General features: G+C 43.5%; 1 protein-coding gene across 2 annotated transcripts in view; it reads right to left on the bottom strand.

Annotated features, from left to right (window-relative positions):
- The window catches only part of ARIH1 (ariadne RBR E3 ubiquitin protein ligase 1), a 501132-nt gene that overhangs the window by 330063 nt on the left and 150126 nt on the right, over window positions 1–20943 (bottom strand). The window contains exon 3 of one of the 2 annotated variants that reach the window (XM_078685029.1): window positions 15931–16096. In XM_078685029.1, coding sequence (XP_078541155.1) covers window positions 15931–16096 — 166 coding nt within the window. The remainder of the gene's footprint in view (window positions 1–15930; window positions 16097–20943) is intronic. The other variant, XM_078685030.1, reaches the window with a different exon arrangement.

The raw sequence follows: 20943 nt of genomic DNA, 5'->3' as shown, positions 1-20943 counted from the left end.
GGGGCCAGGGCTTGGCAGTGGGAACACGACTCTGTGTCATGGTCACGCCTCAGACAGAAGATACACACGGTGCGGGTCCATCAGCGACATCGTGCGCGGACAGGCCTCGCAAAGCTTGAAACCGGGCATCCCTATGCACCAGGAGTAAGTCTTACTTACAATTTAATCAAACAAACATTTTTACGGGGTACCGCTCACTCCGGATCTGCACTTGCTGGCGCGGAAAAAGAAAGAACTGACATTAGCGCACTTGGGCGCCTCTAAGTAGCTCCAGACACGTCATCTCGGCGAATACGATGCCAACGGCGCACGGTGCCTGGGGATATTCTAAGGTAAGGAATCTATCACTAACGTGTCTCTTTCAGTTATTACTGGACAATGACAAAGAATTTAACCAACAACAAACACGCACATAATTTCTCATCAACATCCAGGAGAACTAATAATAGCTAATTGTTTTTCCATTAGTCTCCCTTTTTAAAGTAAAGGCTAAAACTCCAGGGGACAGGAAACATTGGGCTAGCTCAGCAACCAACCAGTTCAGCAATCTGGTCTCATTTATAAACATCATAGGGATGGGGCTCACCTGGGGCCCAATCAAATTCTAACATTTTGTTGCTGTGTTAAAGTTGTTACCAAACAGTTTTCTTTATTTACCTGTGTACCTCCTGAATCACTATAGACATAACAGTGCTACAAATTAATTTGTAATATCGCCTACTGAGTACTACTTAAATCAGCTGCTCTAAAAAAATGTACAAAGTTCCAAAACATTTGGGTATTCCCTTCCTTCCTTGCAACGCCAGGGTGTCACTCTAAGGAAAGGTCCTGGGTAGTCTCAGTTGTGTGGCTACTTTGGCTTGATTTCTCACAGCATTAAGTTGAAGGAAAGGAAAAGGTAGGACTGTGTGGCAGCAGGATGTCAAGGAAGGTCTTACAACAAACAGACATTTAAACACTGAACAAAGGGTAGTCTTGCAGATACGGAGTTGATGGACCCACAGACTGGATGGTGGCATTGGACCTGCTGGATGCTTATTTTCATATTCCCGTCCTGCCTGCCCATCAGCGGTACCTACGATTCACGGTGGGCCAGAAGCATTTTCAGTTCACCGTGCTCCCCTTTGGCCTTACCAGCGCCCCTCGGGTGTTCACGAAGGTGATGGCGGTGGTGGCAGCTCATCTGCGCCGCATACAGTCTATCAAGGGACGCAAAAACTGCGCACAGAATTTGTGCATGAACTTTCTCCTTTTAAAGTCCGTTTTAGTTCTCGCTTAGGCAGCGTGTGCGCGGTTGCTTTGAGACATACTGTATCTTCAATTTGGGCTGCAATCACAGCCCATCTTTTAAATTGGTTCCTCTTTCTGTCCTTCGTAAATTACGGCTTTTGTTTAGTAAAATAGCTTACTAGTCCCCTCCTTTCAGACTTCTGCAATCTCCCATACAGACTGCCACTGTTATGTGTATTCTTACTCTTACAGTTATTTATGATACTCCGTGAGTACCATTTCTTTTTTGTGGCTTGCCAGCTGCTCGAACAATAACGCACTTATCTTGACGGGTTTATTTTTTGTGGCTTGCCAGCTGCTCGTTTTAGTTCCCAGACAAGCGCTTTCCACTGGTCTTGTTTAGTAATTACAGGTCTTTTTTATCATTAAGATTGCATCTGTTGTGCTGCCCTTTTTAATTTTAAAACCGATGTTTCGTATGTTTTCTGTCCCGAGGTCATGGTTTAGGAGTTTATTTCATTTATCTTTTTCATCATCAACAGGTCACTGCATAACCCCCTACCAATTTGCTGCTTGACCTGTCCTCCCCCCAACCTTGTGCTGCTTGCTTTGTGCACCAAGTGCTCGTGACAAAGGACACAGGTTTCCCAGCTTTCATTTCCGTGCAGCTTTGGAGGGAGTTCATAATCCTAAATACAAACTTCACTGAAACAAATCAGCATTGCAAGGCGTTCACACAACAAGAGTTTAATAGTTATTACTGTGGTTGTAATACGCTGCTACTTGTTTTTTGTAGGTATGGGTAGATCCAACATGTACAGTTTCCTGCCTAGAGCTATGTCTTGTACCATGCGTTTCGCTAGCCACTGGATATTGAGAATCTATTTCTCACTTATACTTTTTTTTCCAAATATTACATCCGGATTACTAAAGGCACAAAAAAGTACTTGTAGAGAGCTACCGATATCCTTAACGGATTAAGTGAGACATCTCCCCCACATTTTGCAAAAGTCCCTGTTTCCTGGAGACATGATTGTTAGCCTAAGTAATTGTCTACGGAGTGGACCAACGCAACCTTTGTGAGCATCTATCTAACTCTTTCTTTCCCTTTAGATGGACACAAACTGATTTTCCTCTGCGGGAATCTGTCAGTTTGCCAATTCTTCCCTCAGACAAATGTACACCAACTAAAAAGACTCCTTCTAAAACTCTCTAACCGGTAAGCACCGTTAACCTGAGACAGAACAATTAACACCTTGTCCCGGAGTGACCGACCAATGCATTCCTACTCCAAGACACTAAATAAAGACTGGCCAATGTGCCCGTAATGTGAAAAATCTACAAGCACCATCAGCCCGAGCTGACCAATGCAGCCTTATCAGTAAACTCTTCACTATGCCGCCATAAACTAAAACCAGAAAAACATCACCTCTGTTTAGCAATTTAACTCATTTTGTAGTGTAGTTCCTATATTCCCAATAGGCTCTGCGCATTGGAATAGTATAAACAGCAGTGTAGACGTAGGACTGAGGTCGACTAGGTCTCTACTGACTATATTAGACTTAATTAGTTTTGCCAGCTAGCTCAGAGGTCACTAGAAACTCTCGAATAAACAAGGAGGAGTTTAACTTCCCTGGATAGACAAGAAGGGATTAGCTTCTGACAACCATAAAACATGACAACTTTGCTCTCTCTGAATAAGAGTGTATCTCTAGAGTCGTGTGAAAACAATAGACAGCTATTTTACTCAGTCAATCGTGCATACTTATTTTCACCAGAGTGCAGAGAAATAGAGAGACAGGCGTTTTCAATAAAAGGTGTTATTTATTGAGCAGTCTTCTTTCTCATGCAAGAGAAATGAATTGCCACAATTGCAATACTTATCATAAAGTAAAGTGCGTACAGTAAAAGGAGTATTATGAAATACTGTAAAAGCATTGATATGGTTTCTTAGCCATATGATACTTTAAAATGGATAAAATATATACATACATAAAACATTGACTAACGTACTCAACTGGTGCTTCTAATCTACGCCTACCCCGGTGTACCTGACCTAAGCCTAATACGTGGGAAGGAGTAAGTAAGTTGCAGTTTAAGTTAAGTTGGGTTTTGCCAAGGAATTCTCTCAAGGGTTTAGTCAGCTCCGTACCTGGGTAATAGAATGCAGGAGGTCTGGTATCTCTCTCTCAGGACTCGATATCCCAGCAACCCGCAAGGGTGGCTGGAAACACCGGAGCTGGATTTTCTCGGCTGGAGAAAAAGACAGTGTCTTTCTCAGTGCGTCAAAAGGGAGGGGCGGCGTCCGTGGGCTCTCGCATCAGCTGGGCTCTTGGGCAAGTAGATAGCCGCTCTGCTCCAAACCACTGTGTGTTTGCTTAAGGCAACGTTGGTATATTTATACCTGAAAGGTGCCGGGTTTGACGTAAGGTTGGACATAAGACGTCACCAAGAACTAACAGTTCTTTCTGACTCTAGGAGTTCATGTGCAAATCAAAACAAGAGCAGGGGGATTTCCCGGGCTGCTGGAGGCTTGGTTTGTTTAAAGAACGCGTTGTACTTTCTAGGAGTCTAGGGGAGTAGCCTTGCCGTATTTGGACTGCATGGGCTATTACTAAACATGGATATGATTCTTATGCCTTTATAAGGATATTATTTATTATAACCACATAAGGGCATACATTCGGAATATCGAATTAGGGTCCTAGATAGAAACACAACAATTTGATGCCTCCATTGCCAGAGGACCTGGCACACCGTAACACAAAGGTGAAGGATTGGATGGCACACTTGGACACAACATGCCAATATAAGATTATTTTTTCTATTCATTCATATACCACCTGCATACACAAATAGATGCCTTTCTTTGCTCAAGTGCCCTTGGGACAGTTAATCCTCATCTTGAATATTTAGGACTTACAATGTCAGATCACAGTCTGTTGCTCCTTCAGTTTAGGCCACTGAGGAACCGACCTTTGAGCCCCCTATGGCAGCTTAATCGGGTGGCCTTGGAAGATAATCTGTTTTAGGGAAACCTTACAGTCCACCATAAATAATTACTTTTCAGATAACACAGACAGCGCCCACGAGACTACTAGAATAACACATTGATAAGAGGGCACCTCCTAGGACACTCAATAGGGGCCCAGAAAGCTGCATTAGGAGCTGAATTAAATTGAGGTTAAATTGTATCAGCTAGGGAACGCTCAGGGAACGGCGGCTTAAGACTTGGAAGGCCTGAGGGACACACATGCGGGTAGCAATAAGGCCTTAGAACAGCTGTGGTGCCGTGACTAAAAAGAATATTTTCACGAAGATCCAAGAGGAGGAAGGGAGCTAGAGGCAGTTGTTAGCGTAGCTGATTCGGCTGGAATCCAGGGGGTCTCCGATCACACAAGTGAAGGGTAGGAGCAATTAAATTGTTTACGATAGAGGCAATTAATGTCCTCTTTTGCTAATGTTACAAAGGTCTATACAGTGCTCCAACCCTGATCATACTGCAAATACAAGTGAACTTTTTGAGTGAATTACAGCTTTGGAAACTAGATCCCCAAGTTAGAGAGGCATTGGGAGGTCAGGTGACAGAGCACAAATTCCAAATTACCTTTAAAAATATGGCTGCTTGGAAGACACCGGGCCCGCCCCAGCGGAATCCTACTCTACATATGCCCCCATACTGGCCCCTGGGCTGGTGGCCCTCTTTGTAGAATCCCTGCAGCTGGGAAGACATCTAAACTCGCTACGTGACGCAGTCCTGATCCCTCTCCCCAAAAGCAGACACAACAGTCTTTCGGCCCTTTTTAATGTTAAACATGAACTTTAAAATTCTTAGTAAAATCATGGCACTTCGGTTGCGCCTACACATGCTTGCCTCAACACACCCAGTCCAGAATGGCTTTATACCATCAAGGACCACCTCTCTAAATCTGCGGAGACTCTATTCGGTCTATTCCACTCGGAAACCCAAACTATCTCACAAACCACCTTTGTCGATTGATCTAGAGAATGCCTTCGACATGGTCAGGTGGGATTATTTGTATTAAGTAATCCAACAGATGGGATTTGGGGAAGAATGGCTGAAACAGATGACACTATTATGTGAAAGCCCACGTGGAGAGTACAGTACGTACAGGTGAGACAGTTTCCCCAGCAATATGGAGTCTTTCGGGGATAGGGATGCCCCTTATCTCCACTTCTGTTCGCCTTAGCGATTGAGGCACTGATGATTCGGTTTACTGCGGGCGGTGAGGGCATGGGCATACACAGACGAAGGCGAGAACATCTCTCTATATGCATATGATCTTCTGATATACCGGTCTGACGCAGCAACAAGCACCACTATGGCCGAGCTCTTGAAATTTAAAAAGGTATCGGGACTAAATGTTAATAGGAGTAAGACCTATTTGTTTCCTGTGTCCCGGTGGAACTCAATTGGGCACACTCTACTTTCAGGTGCCTAGGGATCTATGTATATCACACTAAGATCTTTGGAAGGGTAACCTGGGGAGGGCTTTTCGATCCTTTTGGTCCTGTGTCCGTTTCTGGAGTTCCCAGACCCTACCTGTCATGGCCCGGGTCGCTCTATCCAAGACGGTGATGCTTCTGCTATCACTATATTATTTTATCAATGGTATGGTCAATTAAACTCCCTATTGAGACCTTATCTGGAACACAGGAAGGCAAAGAATGTCCTTTGCAGTCTTACAACAGCCCATGAAGGAAGGAGGCCCTTCGGGTGCCACACCGAGTTATATTTCCTGGCTGCCCAGCTTCAATGGGTTGCACAATGGTTGGAAGGGAAGGGGCTTAAGACAGATTGGGCCGGGGGGATGGCAGGTCCATCATAGATGCTAGCCAAACTGCTTAACCAGGCGGTGGACAGCCCACAGCGATCACCGCTCCTGACCACAGCATTGAAATGCTGGAGGCGAGGGGTGTCAAAAACGGTGGACACCCAGATACTCGCCAAACCTGCCCCTGATTGGATTGCCACATGGATACTCAATCTCTACCTTTACAACTGAACAACTATCACTCTGGAGTAGGGTGATACTAGATACAGTGAGATCTCCTCCATCACCAGAAATCTCTTGCTCCTTTCGAGGACTTTGTGGAGGATTCTGTTCTCCCATCTGCCGATTCCTCCAATACAAAGACCTAACAAGGACGTTTAAGGAATTGTGGGGAGGTGGTAGGGCGGAGCAGAAAACACACCAAGTATTGCATTCATCTCTAACCCTGGGATCAGCCGGCCATTTAGTGAAATTATTATATTGCTGCTTTACCTTTAATATTCGACAAAATCATTGCGGATACAATGGCTGAGTTTCCTATTATTTTCATCACCAAATCTAGGATAGCAGCTGCCCCATGTTCATCTGTATCTGTCGGAGTACGTCTGGTAAGATGGACATCGAGGGAGTGTCATGGCAGATAGTACAGACCGCAGCAAAAAACTCAGCGCAGCAAAAAACTGTTCCCAAAGTGTTACAGTCTCTAATACAAGGTACCATCCAACAGGTAAGCACATAGTCAAAACTCTGTCTTGTGGTCCCGTAAGGGGGGAAACCGCAGCAATTGGATAGTTTTTTTGGGCAATCCACATTGAAATTTCCTCACGATTAGTGTTTTTTTGCCCATAAACGCATAAACAGTTACAGGACTTGGAAGGAACTGCAGCCAACTGGGCTTGCCCTTGCAAGCCAATCCTTAATGACCGTGCCAACAAGGTGAGTTAACATTTTTTAATTAGGTGTCTGTACAAGGTCATTAGACTAGTGTATAAAGCTTGCGATTGTACAAGGTGTTGATTAGCCATATCAAGGTATGGTGTATATCCAACGAATACTGGCCAGGTCGCCACATCGTTAGTATGGAAACCTAAGCTGCAGTGGCGCAGGGTTCCTCTTTGAGCCCCCTGCTTTTCAACTTTTATGTCACTCCTTTGGTTCAGCTGGCAGAGGATCTCGAAGCAAAAACAGTTGCGTACGCTGACGACACCCAGCTTCTGTTTACTCTGCGTGGTCAACCGTAGAGGCAAAGGAGTGTCTGACAGCTGTTTTTCATTGGCACAGCTAAAGTGCAATGTAGAAAAATCGGAAAGTTCCCCCCACAGTTTCGAGAACTACTCTGGTCGCCAGAATATCCTTTGCACTCCTCCCCGGCTCACCCTGTGAAGACCATGGGAGTTTAGTTTGAGGAGAATTTGTCTCTCTTTTCAGATCAAGAGGCTTGCAGGGAATTGTTTTGGGATACTTAAATCCCTCAAGAAATTCCTCCCGCTTCTTCCCAGGGCTACCAAAGAAACGGTTACTCGGGCTCTGATATAGTCAACATAGCGACTACGCCAGTGCTCTGTACATTGGTCTTCCCGGCTATATCCTCAACAAACTGCAGGTAGTCAAGAATGCGGATGCCAGGCTTCTTTTTAAGATCCGTATCAGATGCAGCATTATAAAACACCTAAGCATTCTTCACTGGTTGCTGGTCACCCAAAGTGTTAATTTTAAAGCTGTGATCTTGACACACCATGCCCTGTACACTTCAGGCCCAGTCTATCTTAGGAAGCGCTTATGGTTCTATACTCCAGCTAGACAATTGCAGTCAGCCTCCCAACTTCTTTCCCAGATACCTTGCATTCACATCCAAAGAATGGGAGGCCGCCCTTTGGGTTTTAGGGCCGCCACGGATAGGAACACGCTTCCATTTGCTCTACGTAGCATTCAGTATCAACAGCTCAAAACCTTTCTGTTTAACTGGCACTTCTTTATTCCTCTTGGCTCGCGCCGGGACACTGAGTAGCTGCGCGCGTTATAAACTGCAATAACATAACAAGCGTACAGGTGTAGCTACGTGTGGGAGGGCGCAAAGGAACCAATTTTAGCTTTCCGTGTAGGTGAGAGAAATCTCAATAAGCGCATAAGGTCTATGTGGATTCGGCACTGCTTGTGTAGTGTATGTATAAAATGTGTTAGTATTTCCATCCACAGCAGAAAATGTGACCCATCAATAACAAAAACTTCAAGGCGATATGCTGCATCCGCTTCCACTACATAGATAATAGGACCCCTGCATTAGGGAGTCCATACTGGGCTAAATGTGCATAAACTGCTGAACTGCAATTAGCCAGAATGGCTACAGTTTGCGCAGCCATAAGAAAAACAGAAATGGATTCAAAGTGGAACACATAATGGGTTCTAACCTTTTAATATTCAAGCTTGAAAAACCAACAGAATTAGTTGCTTTCTAAACACTGAGGAGGATTAATACCAAACACCATGGACGTATCTGGTAATAGGTGCAAAGGTATTGTGGACAAGCACTACTAAGGAGACCCACACATAAGAACTAGACCAAACGTTGGACACCATGTTGCATGGATTCCGCTCAGGAACAGACCTATACTTGGGACCACCAGGGGTGTGGAATTTAATAAAATATCTACTTGTCCATGGGGCAGGTTGCTTTCTAACTCTACTTGTCTTGTAACTAAACCCACTTGTCCCTTTGGTGCCTGATAGTGCGGAAACAAATTATGGCAGCAATCTCATTATATAGGAGCTCTGATATAGCCTCTCTGATTGTGCAAGGGTTCATACCATAGTAGAGTTTGAATACTTGACATCCACTTATGTTGCCACTTTTCCGCAGATCTACATACTGGGGCTGAAGGGAATGGTAAGCAATAGTTCCTGGGTTAGAGTGCTCTTGAGTCTGTGCAAACCTACTAACCTGCATATTTTAAGGGTTTTCAACAACTCATCTCTAATCCTTTTCCCTGCTGAGAAATTTGGAAATGTCCTGGCAGACGAAAACCTTCCAGAGTAGGGAAACAAGTTGTGAGAAGTTGGCCTGATGTGCAGTGCTCACTATTCTAGTGATCACTATATATCAGTCCAAACAACCCTTATTGATGATTGGTTGTAAGTCAACCTTATAGACCAGCTATCCTAGTAGCATGGATACGAGCAGTCTAAGGCTAAGACTCTAGAGGGCGTGTTAAGCCAGCTGTTTTACCATCACATTACCCCTTGAACACCCAGTGAAAGGACACCACACAAGTGTTATGAAAATAAACAATGTATTTATTAGAATCACAACAACCCTGTACTCTTTATGAGGACAGGGTGCTAAGCACACAACAAAACTCTTATAAAAATACTTAAGTTAGCACGTTATACACAAATGCCCGAGGGGCACGAAAAACCATATACTCTAAAAGTGGGATGCGAATTACTAGCAGGTAAGTAACGATTCTCAGAGGCTTTGGGATCGCTAGGACTGGACTACTGAACCTTTAGATTACTAGCAGGAGGCCTAGGGAACTCGGGTGCAGAGTGTGCACTCTCACGCGGGATGCAGGACAAAGTCTATGGAAGCTAGAATTCACAAAGTTAGTGTTCACGGGCGAACCCGACCTGGTAGGGAGAAAACGACAGTGGATCCTGACCCTTAGATAGTGAGGCTATGCTGGGGCACCGAAATGCCGAAGTTACCTAGCCCAGGGGCTGCAGCTGCATAGGTCTGAAAAGACGTCGGGAATCCTCGTGCCGGACCAGGAGCCTGGAAGAAGGAAGTTGCTGGCAGGCGACCAGTGAAGAAAAGTTCGATGGATCCAAGCCTGGATCAAGGAAGAAGAAAACCTGAAAGCAGAGGGGACCAAGTTCTTGAATCACTAGCCAGTGATTAAGTGGGCACCAGGATGGCACCGGGCGAAGTCACCGCAGTCAGGTGAGTGGGCGCTGCTGGGCTCTGCAGTCTCTCGGACCAGGAGGCGTTGTCGGCGACCAGGATGGAGGTGCGAGCTGTCCCACGAAGGTTCTTGCTGTCGACGTCGCTGGACCCAGGATTGGGCAACAAGTCTTGGCAAATGCAAGGCCCACGCGGTGGACCTAAAATGGCGTCTTAGCCGGACCCGGAGGGTCCAGGGTACTTCTCCGATGGAGGGAAGTAAGGGCCAATCTGGAGCAACCAGACTAGCAGCAGTGTTGTCGTCGGGCGTCGTTCAGAAGGCCACAAGCCAGCGGGCTAGTAGCCAAACAACGCGGTGAGCAGCAAAAAGCAGAAGGGCCCCACGCCGATCGTGGAGATGCTGGGGGGCTGCTCTTCGGTGCTGGAGCTGCTCAGGGTGGGGGCTTCTCGGACCCCAAAGCACTCACCAGGAAATTACTCGGTGGGCTTGCTGTGCAGAAGTCGTGCAGTCTTGGCGATGGCCGGTCCCTCGAGGTCTCGTCGCACCCACGTTTCTCAGCTGTGCTGTAGAGGTGGGTAGAGGTCAGAGGTGCCAGGGAAGCCGGGTCTCGTCGAGCTGGGCAGTCGGATTCCGGAGGAAGGACGTGCAGCAGACCGCAGTGTTCTTGGATGGTGCCTGCGGATGCAGGGTGACTACTCCTTAGCCACAAGGGAGAATCTTGAGGAAGAAATCGTGAAGTCCTTTCGTGGAAAGTGGTATCAGGATTCAAAGATGATCTGATTTGGAAGGGGGCCAGTCCCTACCTTTATCTGGGAAAAGGGGGCTGGCACGCGACTAAGTCCTGCCCTAGGGGTGGGACCAGGAGGGGGGTGGTTACACCCACTTTCTTGGCGGGCTTTCCCCAGGCCAGGGGCTGGAGTGCCCCTGGAACTGGTTTCAGCCGGCCTATGCACAGTGAGCACCGGGGTGCCACTTGCAGTCACCTTCCTCTGTAGCCCTGCCTACCTGGAATACACAAAACCCTGTCTGGGACGGTGCTGGCACCGCCCCTGGCAGGAAACCCTTTGTCCTTGCCTCCTGCTCTGGGAGGACTCCCAGCAGCAGGAGGGCAGACTTGTGTCTCGGTGGCAGCATCCATTTTGTGGAGCTGAGGCTATGTCTGACTTTAACCGGGGTTAGGGGTTACATACATGTCGTGTCCCTCTAGAAGGGTGGAATGCTAACCCCGTCGCCAGAATTGGCGAGGGGTTAGTATTCCAATTCGTATGACACCTTACTTGACATGTTTTGATAAAGCGATACCAGAGTTGGCATATAACCGCGAGGATTATAATGCACTTAAGAGTATATGGTATGCGATATCATGGAAACGGCTAAGGGATGGATCCCGAAAGCCGCAGACAGGCTCAGCTCATGCCAGAGCACCATCTCACACGATTCCAAGCACTCTGCCTTCAGGATTGTTAAGGCCTGCCATAGGAGTGACTGATAGGAGATCTGTGTGTCCATTTTAGGGTTAGATATAGGAATACTATATCTAAAGCAAAGGGTGAGTACACCACCTTGCCCCAGCTGTCGTGCAGCCAGTTGTGTCAGATTTGGATGGCCAGCCAGGGGTGGCATAATACATGCTGCAGCCCCTGGTAGGCCCTGGGTACACCTATGCCCTGGGTACCTAAGGTACACTGTACAGGGACTGATAAGGTGACTCAGTATCCAATTAGATATGTACCTAGGGTACATGGAATCCATTTTACAGAGAGAGCAGTAGGCCTGAGGTCCTGAATAGCAGGGCCTCAGGTCAACTAAGTCAGAAAACCAGCAAAACACCAGGCAAAAAGTTGGGGCAACCATAGTCAGGGATCTACCTTCCTACACAAGTGGTTGGAGGGAAAGTAAATTTGTAAACACTCTGATTTTCGAATGAGCAAATCTACACGCCCATTTGCTCATGCTAAAATGTAGTTCACAAATATTTTCTAGGAGTACTATTTCTTGTCCTACTACTGTAAATTCTAGGGAATTCATGAAAGCCGCAAACCTGCACTTTGGGCAAGGACATCTACCATTGGTGCACTTTTGAGACTTTAATAATTGGGCTCCCAATTTCGTCGTGCGTTGACCATGACCTTTTGAGATTACTAAAATTCTGTCTCTCTCTCTGTATCGACTGGCTTCAAAGTGAGTGACAGCATTGTGCTCTTTCACAAGAAGCATATCGACACACAAAGTAGTTTTGTTCAGTTCCAGTAACTTTGGCGGCAGTGTGTGCTTTTTCAGACCGAAAATGTTTTTGCTTTTGCCATTCTTTGTTATAATGGTAAGCACCTGGCAGCTCCCACACCAATAAGGACTTACAAAAACCATGCCAAAAGAAGTCACACATTGACAAAACTAAAAAGCGTACTACCAATTTCGGACAAACTGGTTTTGCCAATGCTTGTTTATTTTTGTTTCTCATAATCTTTTTGGTTACACTGATTTTCCATTAGGAATATTTTCGGGAAATACTAGCATGTATCAACACATGTTCGTAAATAATGCTGCAAAGAAATGGTACCTGACATTTTACAGTAGTTTAGCTAAATGTTTTTTTCCTTTTTCCGTTCATTTTTTTAAAACATTTTATTTTTAAAGCAAAGATCCATCAATCTTGCTTTCAAGCTTCTGCAAATATTTGCATCAAATCAGAGAGCATTATACATAGCCTCATATTGCTAACCTTTAAAAACATGTGTATACATTTTTATACTGGAACCACTGTCCGTTGTGTAGTCAGAGCTTACATTTACTTAAGAGTGCCCACCCTAATAAAGACTTTCAATTAATGAACCATAAATACAAGTTTGAACAGCATTATCATATGGACAAAAATATTACCTTAACTGCAGACAGTGCTCTTTCCTGATCCATAATGTGGTACTGCAAACTGGCAGCCAATGGGTTTGTGCTGCAGGGTGTTGGGCATACTTGTCCCAAGAACAGATTACACATGAAAACTTGTTGCCCGTGACCCCAAAAAATCTGTCCTCGGCGTCGGGCTATAGTAATCCCACATCCCTGGACCACAGAACATCAGCATGTAGGGACTGAGTCACTATACACAGCAGTACCTATGGGCCCGAATCCAACTAGTTTATAAGGCCTCACTTGCACTCTAAACTTTCCTAGAGAGGCAAGTGATTTGGCACCTCAGAACACAACATTCTCGACCCTCTGAGGGATCATGTTAGCAGGTCATCCCCTTTTGTTCTTTCACTCATACTTGTCAACAATAAATAAAAAGGCACAAAGGTAGCTGACAATATTTATTTAAACCATCATGCTCTAATATGCTATAACTGCACCACAATTTGAAAAAATGCAGGTCAATAATGTCATTACCATGATTAAAAGGCCATATACAACAATATGCGCTGTCATATTGTATGACAGATTTTCCTAAACCCACCCCTACTATTGAAGGGAAGTATTTTATATAGTTCCCTGGGTGTAGTGGCGAACCCCATACCTTGGCATACATAGATAGCTGACCTACATCGCAGCTGATAGCCATTCCATTTCAGGGCCTTTGCTTTGTGTGTAAGTCTCCGCTTGGTCTGTTTTTAAAACGATACGCCCCAGGTTATATGAAAAAACAGATGTGTTGAAAAACAGCAGCTGGGTTTCTCTATTATGTCTAGGTGCTAGTGTCCGACCACAGAGCACAACCAGGAGCAATCATGTTTGACCTTGCATGGCTGTTCCAGTTAAATCCCATGAAAAGAACAAAATACAATAACATGTACTGACTATCTGTGAAAATACAATGTGGCACAAAAACAAGTGTGGTATTTTGCAAGTTGTGCAAAACGAAAGCACCCTAAAATGTGCATAATTAGGCTAATATAGGGAAAACGACATTGGGCTATATAGGGAACGCAAAACACCTTATCTTCTACCCAATCACCTCAGGTGCAATCTTATGTCTGTAATTCTCGTTCATAGTAAAATTTTAATAAGACTTCTTGCTTACTCATCTTAACCTGTGGGAACCTCTACACCTTCACACTGTAAGTATGGTATATACAGAAGTAGGTATACATGTATTTACGTAATTGGTATTTTTATAACTGGAACTTAATGACAATGCAGCGGAGCACTGTACAGCATCAAGGATAAGCATTACTTTGACTCAGAGAGGTAGGTAGTTTGTTGACTGTCAAACTAATGTGATGAAGTGTTCTTTAAAGAGGTATGGCTTAAACGCTTTTCTAAATACAAGCATTATTGTGGCAGTCCATATCGACTAGGGGATTTTGTTCCAGATTCTGGGTGTACAGATGGAAATTGTCCGTAGTTTATTTCCGTTTCTTACACTTCTTAATCTGCAATGATTAGTAAATTCGGAACCCCAAAATAAGACCATATTGAGGTCAAACTCCATGCAGGAAAAAGAGCATCTCCAAGTAGGCTCTCTCACTTTAAGTGACAAGAGCTGAGCAGTACTGCGCCCCATCTCAGAGTACATGTACTTAAGTATTTTGCAAGGACAATGTGGTCACATTGTCATGCTTATAAATTAGTTTGTTTTTGAGTGATCTTGCCAAAGTATATAGAATGCAGGTTGTTCAGATGATTTAAGTAGCATCACACAAGATGTATGTCTTGAAATTCGAGTATTGCAGCAAAGGCTGCTGAAGCGAACAAAAAAAAACAGCTAGGAATAATACTTGAAAGAAAAGGGAATGGGATTTATAGTAGAGTATGACTTAGCTTGAGAAAAAACCCTCAAATTACATATATCAGCAGGAAAAAGTATGACTATTGTGCATACCCGCAGAGGAATTAAGAGCATGGCTGTTTATACATCCTGAAGCATGTGCTATACAAGCCAGAGAAACACTCTATTATGGTCCCATAATTAAGGAGGGAACCCAAAGTTTGAAAATAAAAATAAGGCAAAGAAACCCGTAGGGACTATCCGCTTAGGATATCATGATCAGGAGCCCAACTGAGCATAATTTTAACACATACCTGCTACTTAAGTTGTTATTTAACTATACATTGTTGGTGTTAAGGTATCTCATCTCCACTTACACAAATTGTCAAAAGGCGCCATTTGTTAGGAATCAACCATTTCAAGATTTCATTATTGCAAGTAGTTTCATACTGTTTCACAGTCTTCTATCAAGATGTTGAATGCTTTTCAAAATAGAGCCATTCAGAAAGTGTTTGGCTTGAAGTATGATCATATTTCTAGGTTATGAACAGACCATGGATAGTTATTTTTGAATACTCAGTTTAAATTAGGAGTGCTCTGCCTTTGTGGCAAAACACTACACTGACTACCAAATTCATGTAGGTATTTCATGATTGTGAAAACCCTAAGAAAGATTAACTTCACCCCACACATTGTGCCCCAAAGCTGTGCCACACTAGGCGTGGATGTGAAATGACCGATGCAATTCTATGGAATCCTTTCCCAGCTTTGTTCGGTGTCAAACACTAAGAAATATTGAATCCTGGAATAATACAGAATGCTCCATCTTATTGAAATATGAATCTGTATAATATTAGTTACCTTTTATGACAGGAATGTGATGTTTGCATTTTGTTTTACATATGTATGGCAGACGTCTAGAAGCTCGTTTAAGACTAGGCTTGTTTGAGACACTTAATTTTATCAGTCTTCAATAGATCACAATCAACTACTTGTCCTCTCAATCTTATAATTTTAAAACCAAGTTCCCAATTTCAAATGTGATACAATGGTGTTAAAATGTTGGTAACAAAACTGCAAAGAGGGAATACAAGATCTGTAAATCAGGTACACAGTAATAGGTATAGCGCTCCTTACAACCACATTATATTAGAGCAACTCAAAGAAAACATTTAAAAACAGTATTAAGTAAAATAGTTGGAGTGCAACACATTAAATAATATATGACCTGGGCTGAGTCACTTTAACCATTACAGTAAATGTGCACTGCAGCGCTGTATAGAGAAACTCCATATCCACCTGCCTTGTGTCGCGGGGTACTCACTGAGTTGGGGTAATTCAGATAACAAATCTGGCATGGCATGTCCAGTGCAGACGACCTAGTATTCATCGGACGTGTCCGAGACTTTTTGCTGGGATTGATGACATGACACTCTGCAAAGAGCTTTTCCAAGTTGCCATCAAAATACCTGAAAAAAGTAGATGGAAAAGAGTGAGCCAGGAGAGGTGCAGCATCAATTGGACTTTAAATTTCATTCGAAAGTAGAACAAGTCTTGCTGTCCACATCATTATAAATTAAGAGCAAAACAAATATAGTCCTCACATTGACTAGAGATGGGTGCATCATCTTGCATTTTTTTTACCCTGTTACCAGCGTTACTGCACAATTCAACATAGTCTAAGGCACAAGGTGCACCTTTGGCATCACCCCAAAAAATAAAATACCACAGTCCAATCTCCAGAAGAACAAGGACTGAACTATGGTTTTTAAATTTGATACACATGTAAAAAGTACCCCTGTTCTTGACGTTTTTTGGTCCACTGTACCGTTAAGGGAATAAGTGCATTTAAACACTGGAGACTTGAAACCAAGAACACAAAGGGAATCTAACCGATAAGGAATATAATTGTCCGTAATCAGCAGATCTTCAATTGTCAGAGGATGCGGTTTACGAGTGTTTAGTCACCAGGCCTCGACATCACAGACAATTAAAAAAAAGAAGGAAGGCGTCCTCTGGAGTAGCGATCAAAAAAAGTATACAGTCCAGTATCATCTACATAGTGATTTATTAAGAACAAATATTTAATTTGAAGGTTGAAAAAGGTATAGAAAGAATGACAACCTGGGTCACACCTTGCTAAGCTGAAGATTTGATTACCAATTAAATAACCATTTAAGTAACCTTTCATTCATTAGATCTTGAAGAATTTTAGAAAAATATCATGATCATCAACATACAATGAAGCTCATATGTTTGAAAGATTGAGTAAATCGGATTAAGGATATGTAAGTCGGATTAAGGATATGTAATGTATTCTTTACTATTTGCAGAATGGCCGTCTCAGTCAGTATCGAGCTCTGAAGCTAGTTGGAAATTAACAATATCAGCAATGTTGCCACACTGCTGTTAAGCACTATCATAAAGACTACATTTGTTGAGTTCAGTCATCCTGTGTTTATTTATTCTTCAGAAGTGGTGATTTGCCCTACCTTTTAACAGTCTTACTTCTTCCTACATGGAGACATTGCTCAGGTATGCAGAAAAATTATCAATGCAATAGGAGCTTCAGGGGGAACAACAGGACAACCAGCCCCCCACTCAACAGGTTCACTATCAATAAATGGCTGTCCCTGAATTGATACACCGAAAATATTTTTCAAAACACAGTCTGAGAGGGTCAATTCCTTTGCGACCTCACCTACAGTGACCAATTCAATAAATTGGTCACGTTACTGTGGTGTATCGGACTTCTAAAAAAGAAATATACATGCTACCATCCACAGACCTTTCATCCACAGAAAAAGTGTGAAAAGGAAAGAAGGCACCTCACGGTAGCAACACCAAAGGGGGTAACTGACTGGTACTCGCCAGAAAAACCCACTTATCATTGGTTACCTTCTTTCCGAAAGGAAAATGTGTGTGTTGTTGTCAAGACAAAGCCTCAACCCCATGAAAAAAAGAAGAAAGAACCTAAAAGTGAGTGTACTTCCATTATGTGCAAAAACAATCCACGTGTTCAAGGATCCCGTGAGAACATAAAGATAATCCTCACCATTAAAAATTGGTAAAGCTTACTTGCTGCTAATACCCTTTATTCCTTGCTGTAAGCTTTTCCACATTAAAAAAATGACTCCTATCAAGTCATAATTAATAACAACTAGCCAACATGTTTCGTTGCTGGTATCAAGTTTAAGCGACTTCGTCAGGGCTAGGGATCCAAACTTGCGTTTTTATGTGGGGTTTGCATCAAACCTGTGATGGTAGTAACAAAAGACAAGAAAGATAAAGGGTAAAAAAGGCCGTAACTAACTCATTAATGACAATTCACATGTGCCATATTGTACCACACCAATGTTTTGAAATTTTACAAAAGTTTCGTACCATTAGGTTGCGTCACTACAGCATAGCTGCAACCTCAATAAAACGGAAACCACGCGTCGCAAGATCGCGCATCTGCAGGGTGACTGCCACTGGGTCTTGTCACCTTTAGGAAATTTACAAAGCAGAACAACCCCATGACCATGGATGATGGACCTTCTAAATACTCACACCACGGGTATAAGGTACTCTTCCACATCACCCATAGATCAGAGGGAGTATCACACATTCAATCTTTACAATGGTAGATATGTCGGCTTCACATGCGAGCAAAAGGTTGTTACTCTCAAAGCAACCTCCGTAATAACGCACGATATGTAATTGCTACAGCAAGGCAGTCCTTATAGCACTTACTTGAAACCTCACAATCAAACACGCTGTCATGCAGACTTCCTCGACTGCCATCCATACTCTTACCGCGACCTCGGACCTGTGGCGTTTCAAATCATCCGGCCGCCATGTCTGCAACTACGGACCAAATAAAGGTAAAGTGACGTGTCACGTGACGGGACACGTACTCGGTGGCCACATGGCTGCAGCGCCGGAACAACGCATGGCGGGCGCCATCATGGAATGGGGAGGCAGATGTAATTAACTCGCTCCGACTATGCATCACTCAGTAATTTACATGAAGGTTGCAACCGTAATATGCATGTCATGCAGTTTGTAATGGCAGACCTCCACAAACCGGAAAACGCAGAGGCATAACCTTCTGAACCCATCAATGCAGATGTTCCTTATATTAATGGGAGATATGCAAGTTCTATGATCGCAATGATGTTAAAAAATTGCACGCAAGACCTAATTAGCGCCCAGCGTTCATTGGTTGTCGTTTGTCTCAAAACATTACCACAATTACGGAGTGATGCATAGTCGGAGCAAGTTAATTACATCATCCTCCCCATTCCATGATGGCGCCCGCCATGGGTTGTTCCGGCGCTGCAGCCATGTGACCACAGAGTACGTGTCACGTCACATTACCTTTATTTGGTCCGTAGTTGCAGACATGGCGGCCGGATGATTTGAAACGCCACAGGTCCGAGGTCGCGGTAAGAGTATGGATGGCAGTCGAGGAAGTCTGCATGACAGCATGTGTGTTTGTGAGGTTTCGAGTAAGTGCTATAATGACAGCCTTGCTGTAGCAATTACATATCGTGCGTTTTTACGGAGGTTGCTTTGAGAGTAACAACCTTTTGCTCGCATGTGAAGCCGACATATCTACCATTGTAAAGATTGAATGTGTGATACTCCCTCTGATCTATGGGTGATGTGGAAGAGTACCTTATACCCGTGGTGTGAGTATTTAGAAGGTCCATCATCCATGGTCATGGGGTTGTTCTGCTTTGTAAATTTCCTACAGGTGACAAGACCCAGTGGCAGTCACCCTACGGATGCGCGATCTTGCGACGCGTGGTTTCCGTTTCATTGAGGTTGCAGGTATCCTGTAGTGACGCAACCTGATGGTACGACACTTTTGTAAAATTTCAAAACATTGGTGTGGTACAATATGGCCATGTGAATTGTCATTAATGAGTTAGTTACGGCCTTTTTTACCCTTTTTTATCTTTCTTGTCTTTTGTTACTACCATCACAGGTTTGATGCAAACCCCACATGAAAACGAAAGTTTGGATCCCTAGCCCTGACGAAGTCGCTTAAACTTGATAACAGCAACGAAACATGTTGGCTAGTTGTTATTAATTATGACTTGATAGGAGTCATTTTTTAACGTGGAAAAGCTTACAGCAAGGAATAAAGGGTATTAGCAGCAAGTTAGCTTTACCAATTTTTAATGGTGAGGATTATCTTTATGTTCTCACGGGATCCTTGAACACGTGGATTGTTTTTGCACCTATAGGAAGTACACTCACTTTTAGGTTCTTTCTTCTTGTTTTCATGGGGTTGAGGCTTTGTCTTGACAATTACACACATTTTCCTTTCGGAAAGAAGGTAACCAATGATAAGTGGGTTTTTCTGGCAAGTACCAGTCAGTTTCCCCCTTTGGTGTTGCTACCGTGAGGTGTCTTCTTTCCTTTTCACATTTTTTATGTGGATGAAAGGTCTGTGGATGGTAGTATGTATATTTCTTTTTTAGAAGTCAGATACACCACAGTAAAGTGACCAATTTATTGAATTGGTCACTGTAGGTGAGGTCGCAAAGGAATTGACCCTCTCAGACTGTTTTGAAAAATATTGATGCAGAAAAATGAGCAAACAGGTAATCTGTGCATAAGTAAAGTCAAAGGCATCTGGTCACTGAGAAGTATGATAGTGTTATGTTAACAATAGTAACTTGTGTTGGGTTCTCTCACTGAAAGCCAGACAGCTCCTTCTCATTAGTACTGATGATGTAAGAGCTAGGTCTTTGAGATCGAGAAAGTTCAACTATATGTTGCCATAATAGTGAGTAGTTCTTAGATTTGTCTGCGGGATTGTTGACCAAGGAGGAGGAGAAAGGTTGGTTTCTGCTTCACAATCTTTTGGGGTAGGTTTCAGCTAAATCAATCTGTGCTTTGGAGAAATGCGATTTTGATTTCGAAATGCGGTCATACTTTTGCTTTTAGTGCAAAGATTCAAAGTTGTCGGATGTGGACCAGTATAGATATAACTTGCATGACTTGAGAGATTACCGTGAATTTTTAGGATTGAGTGGAGCAAAAAGATGATTCCATGAATGTCATTCTCTTAAAGAGGAACAGGCTAAACCATTCACACCGTTTGTTAACTCCACTGAAATGCTTCGTGCAGGAAAATACATATAGCCCTTCAGGAGAGTTTTCTAGATCATAAGAACATGATCTATAGTCTCTCTGAACCAGAGCTTATCTCTCCTTTGTGGACTATTTTGCATCACTAAGGAGACCAGAAAATAGTCCGACCACTCAACTAGGGGCAGGGTCTCAACTGTGAGAAATTATTTAGCGATTAATAGATCTA

This window comes from Lissotriton helveticus, chromosome 3_2 (assembly GCF_964261635.1).
Source record: "Lissotriton helveticus chromosome 3_2, aLisHel1.1, whole genome shotgun sequence".
NCBI classification, from domain to species: Eukaryota; Metazoa; Chordata; class Amphibia; order Caudata; family Salamandridae; genus Lissotriton; species Lissotriton helveticus.
This window is presented reverse-complemented; position numbering and strand designations above follow the sequence as displayed.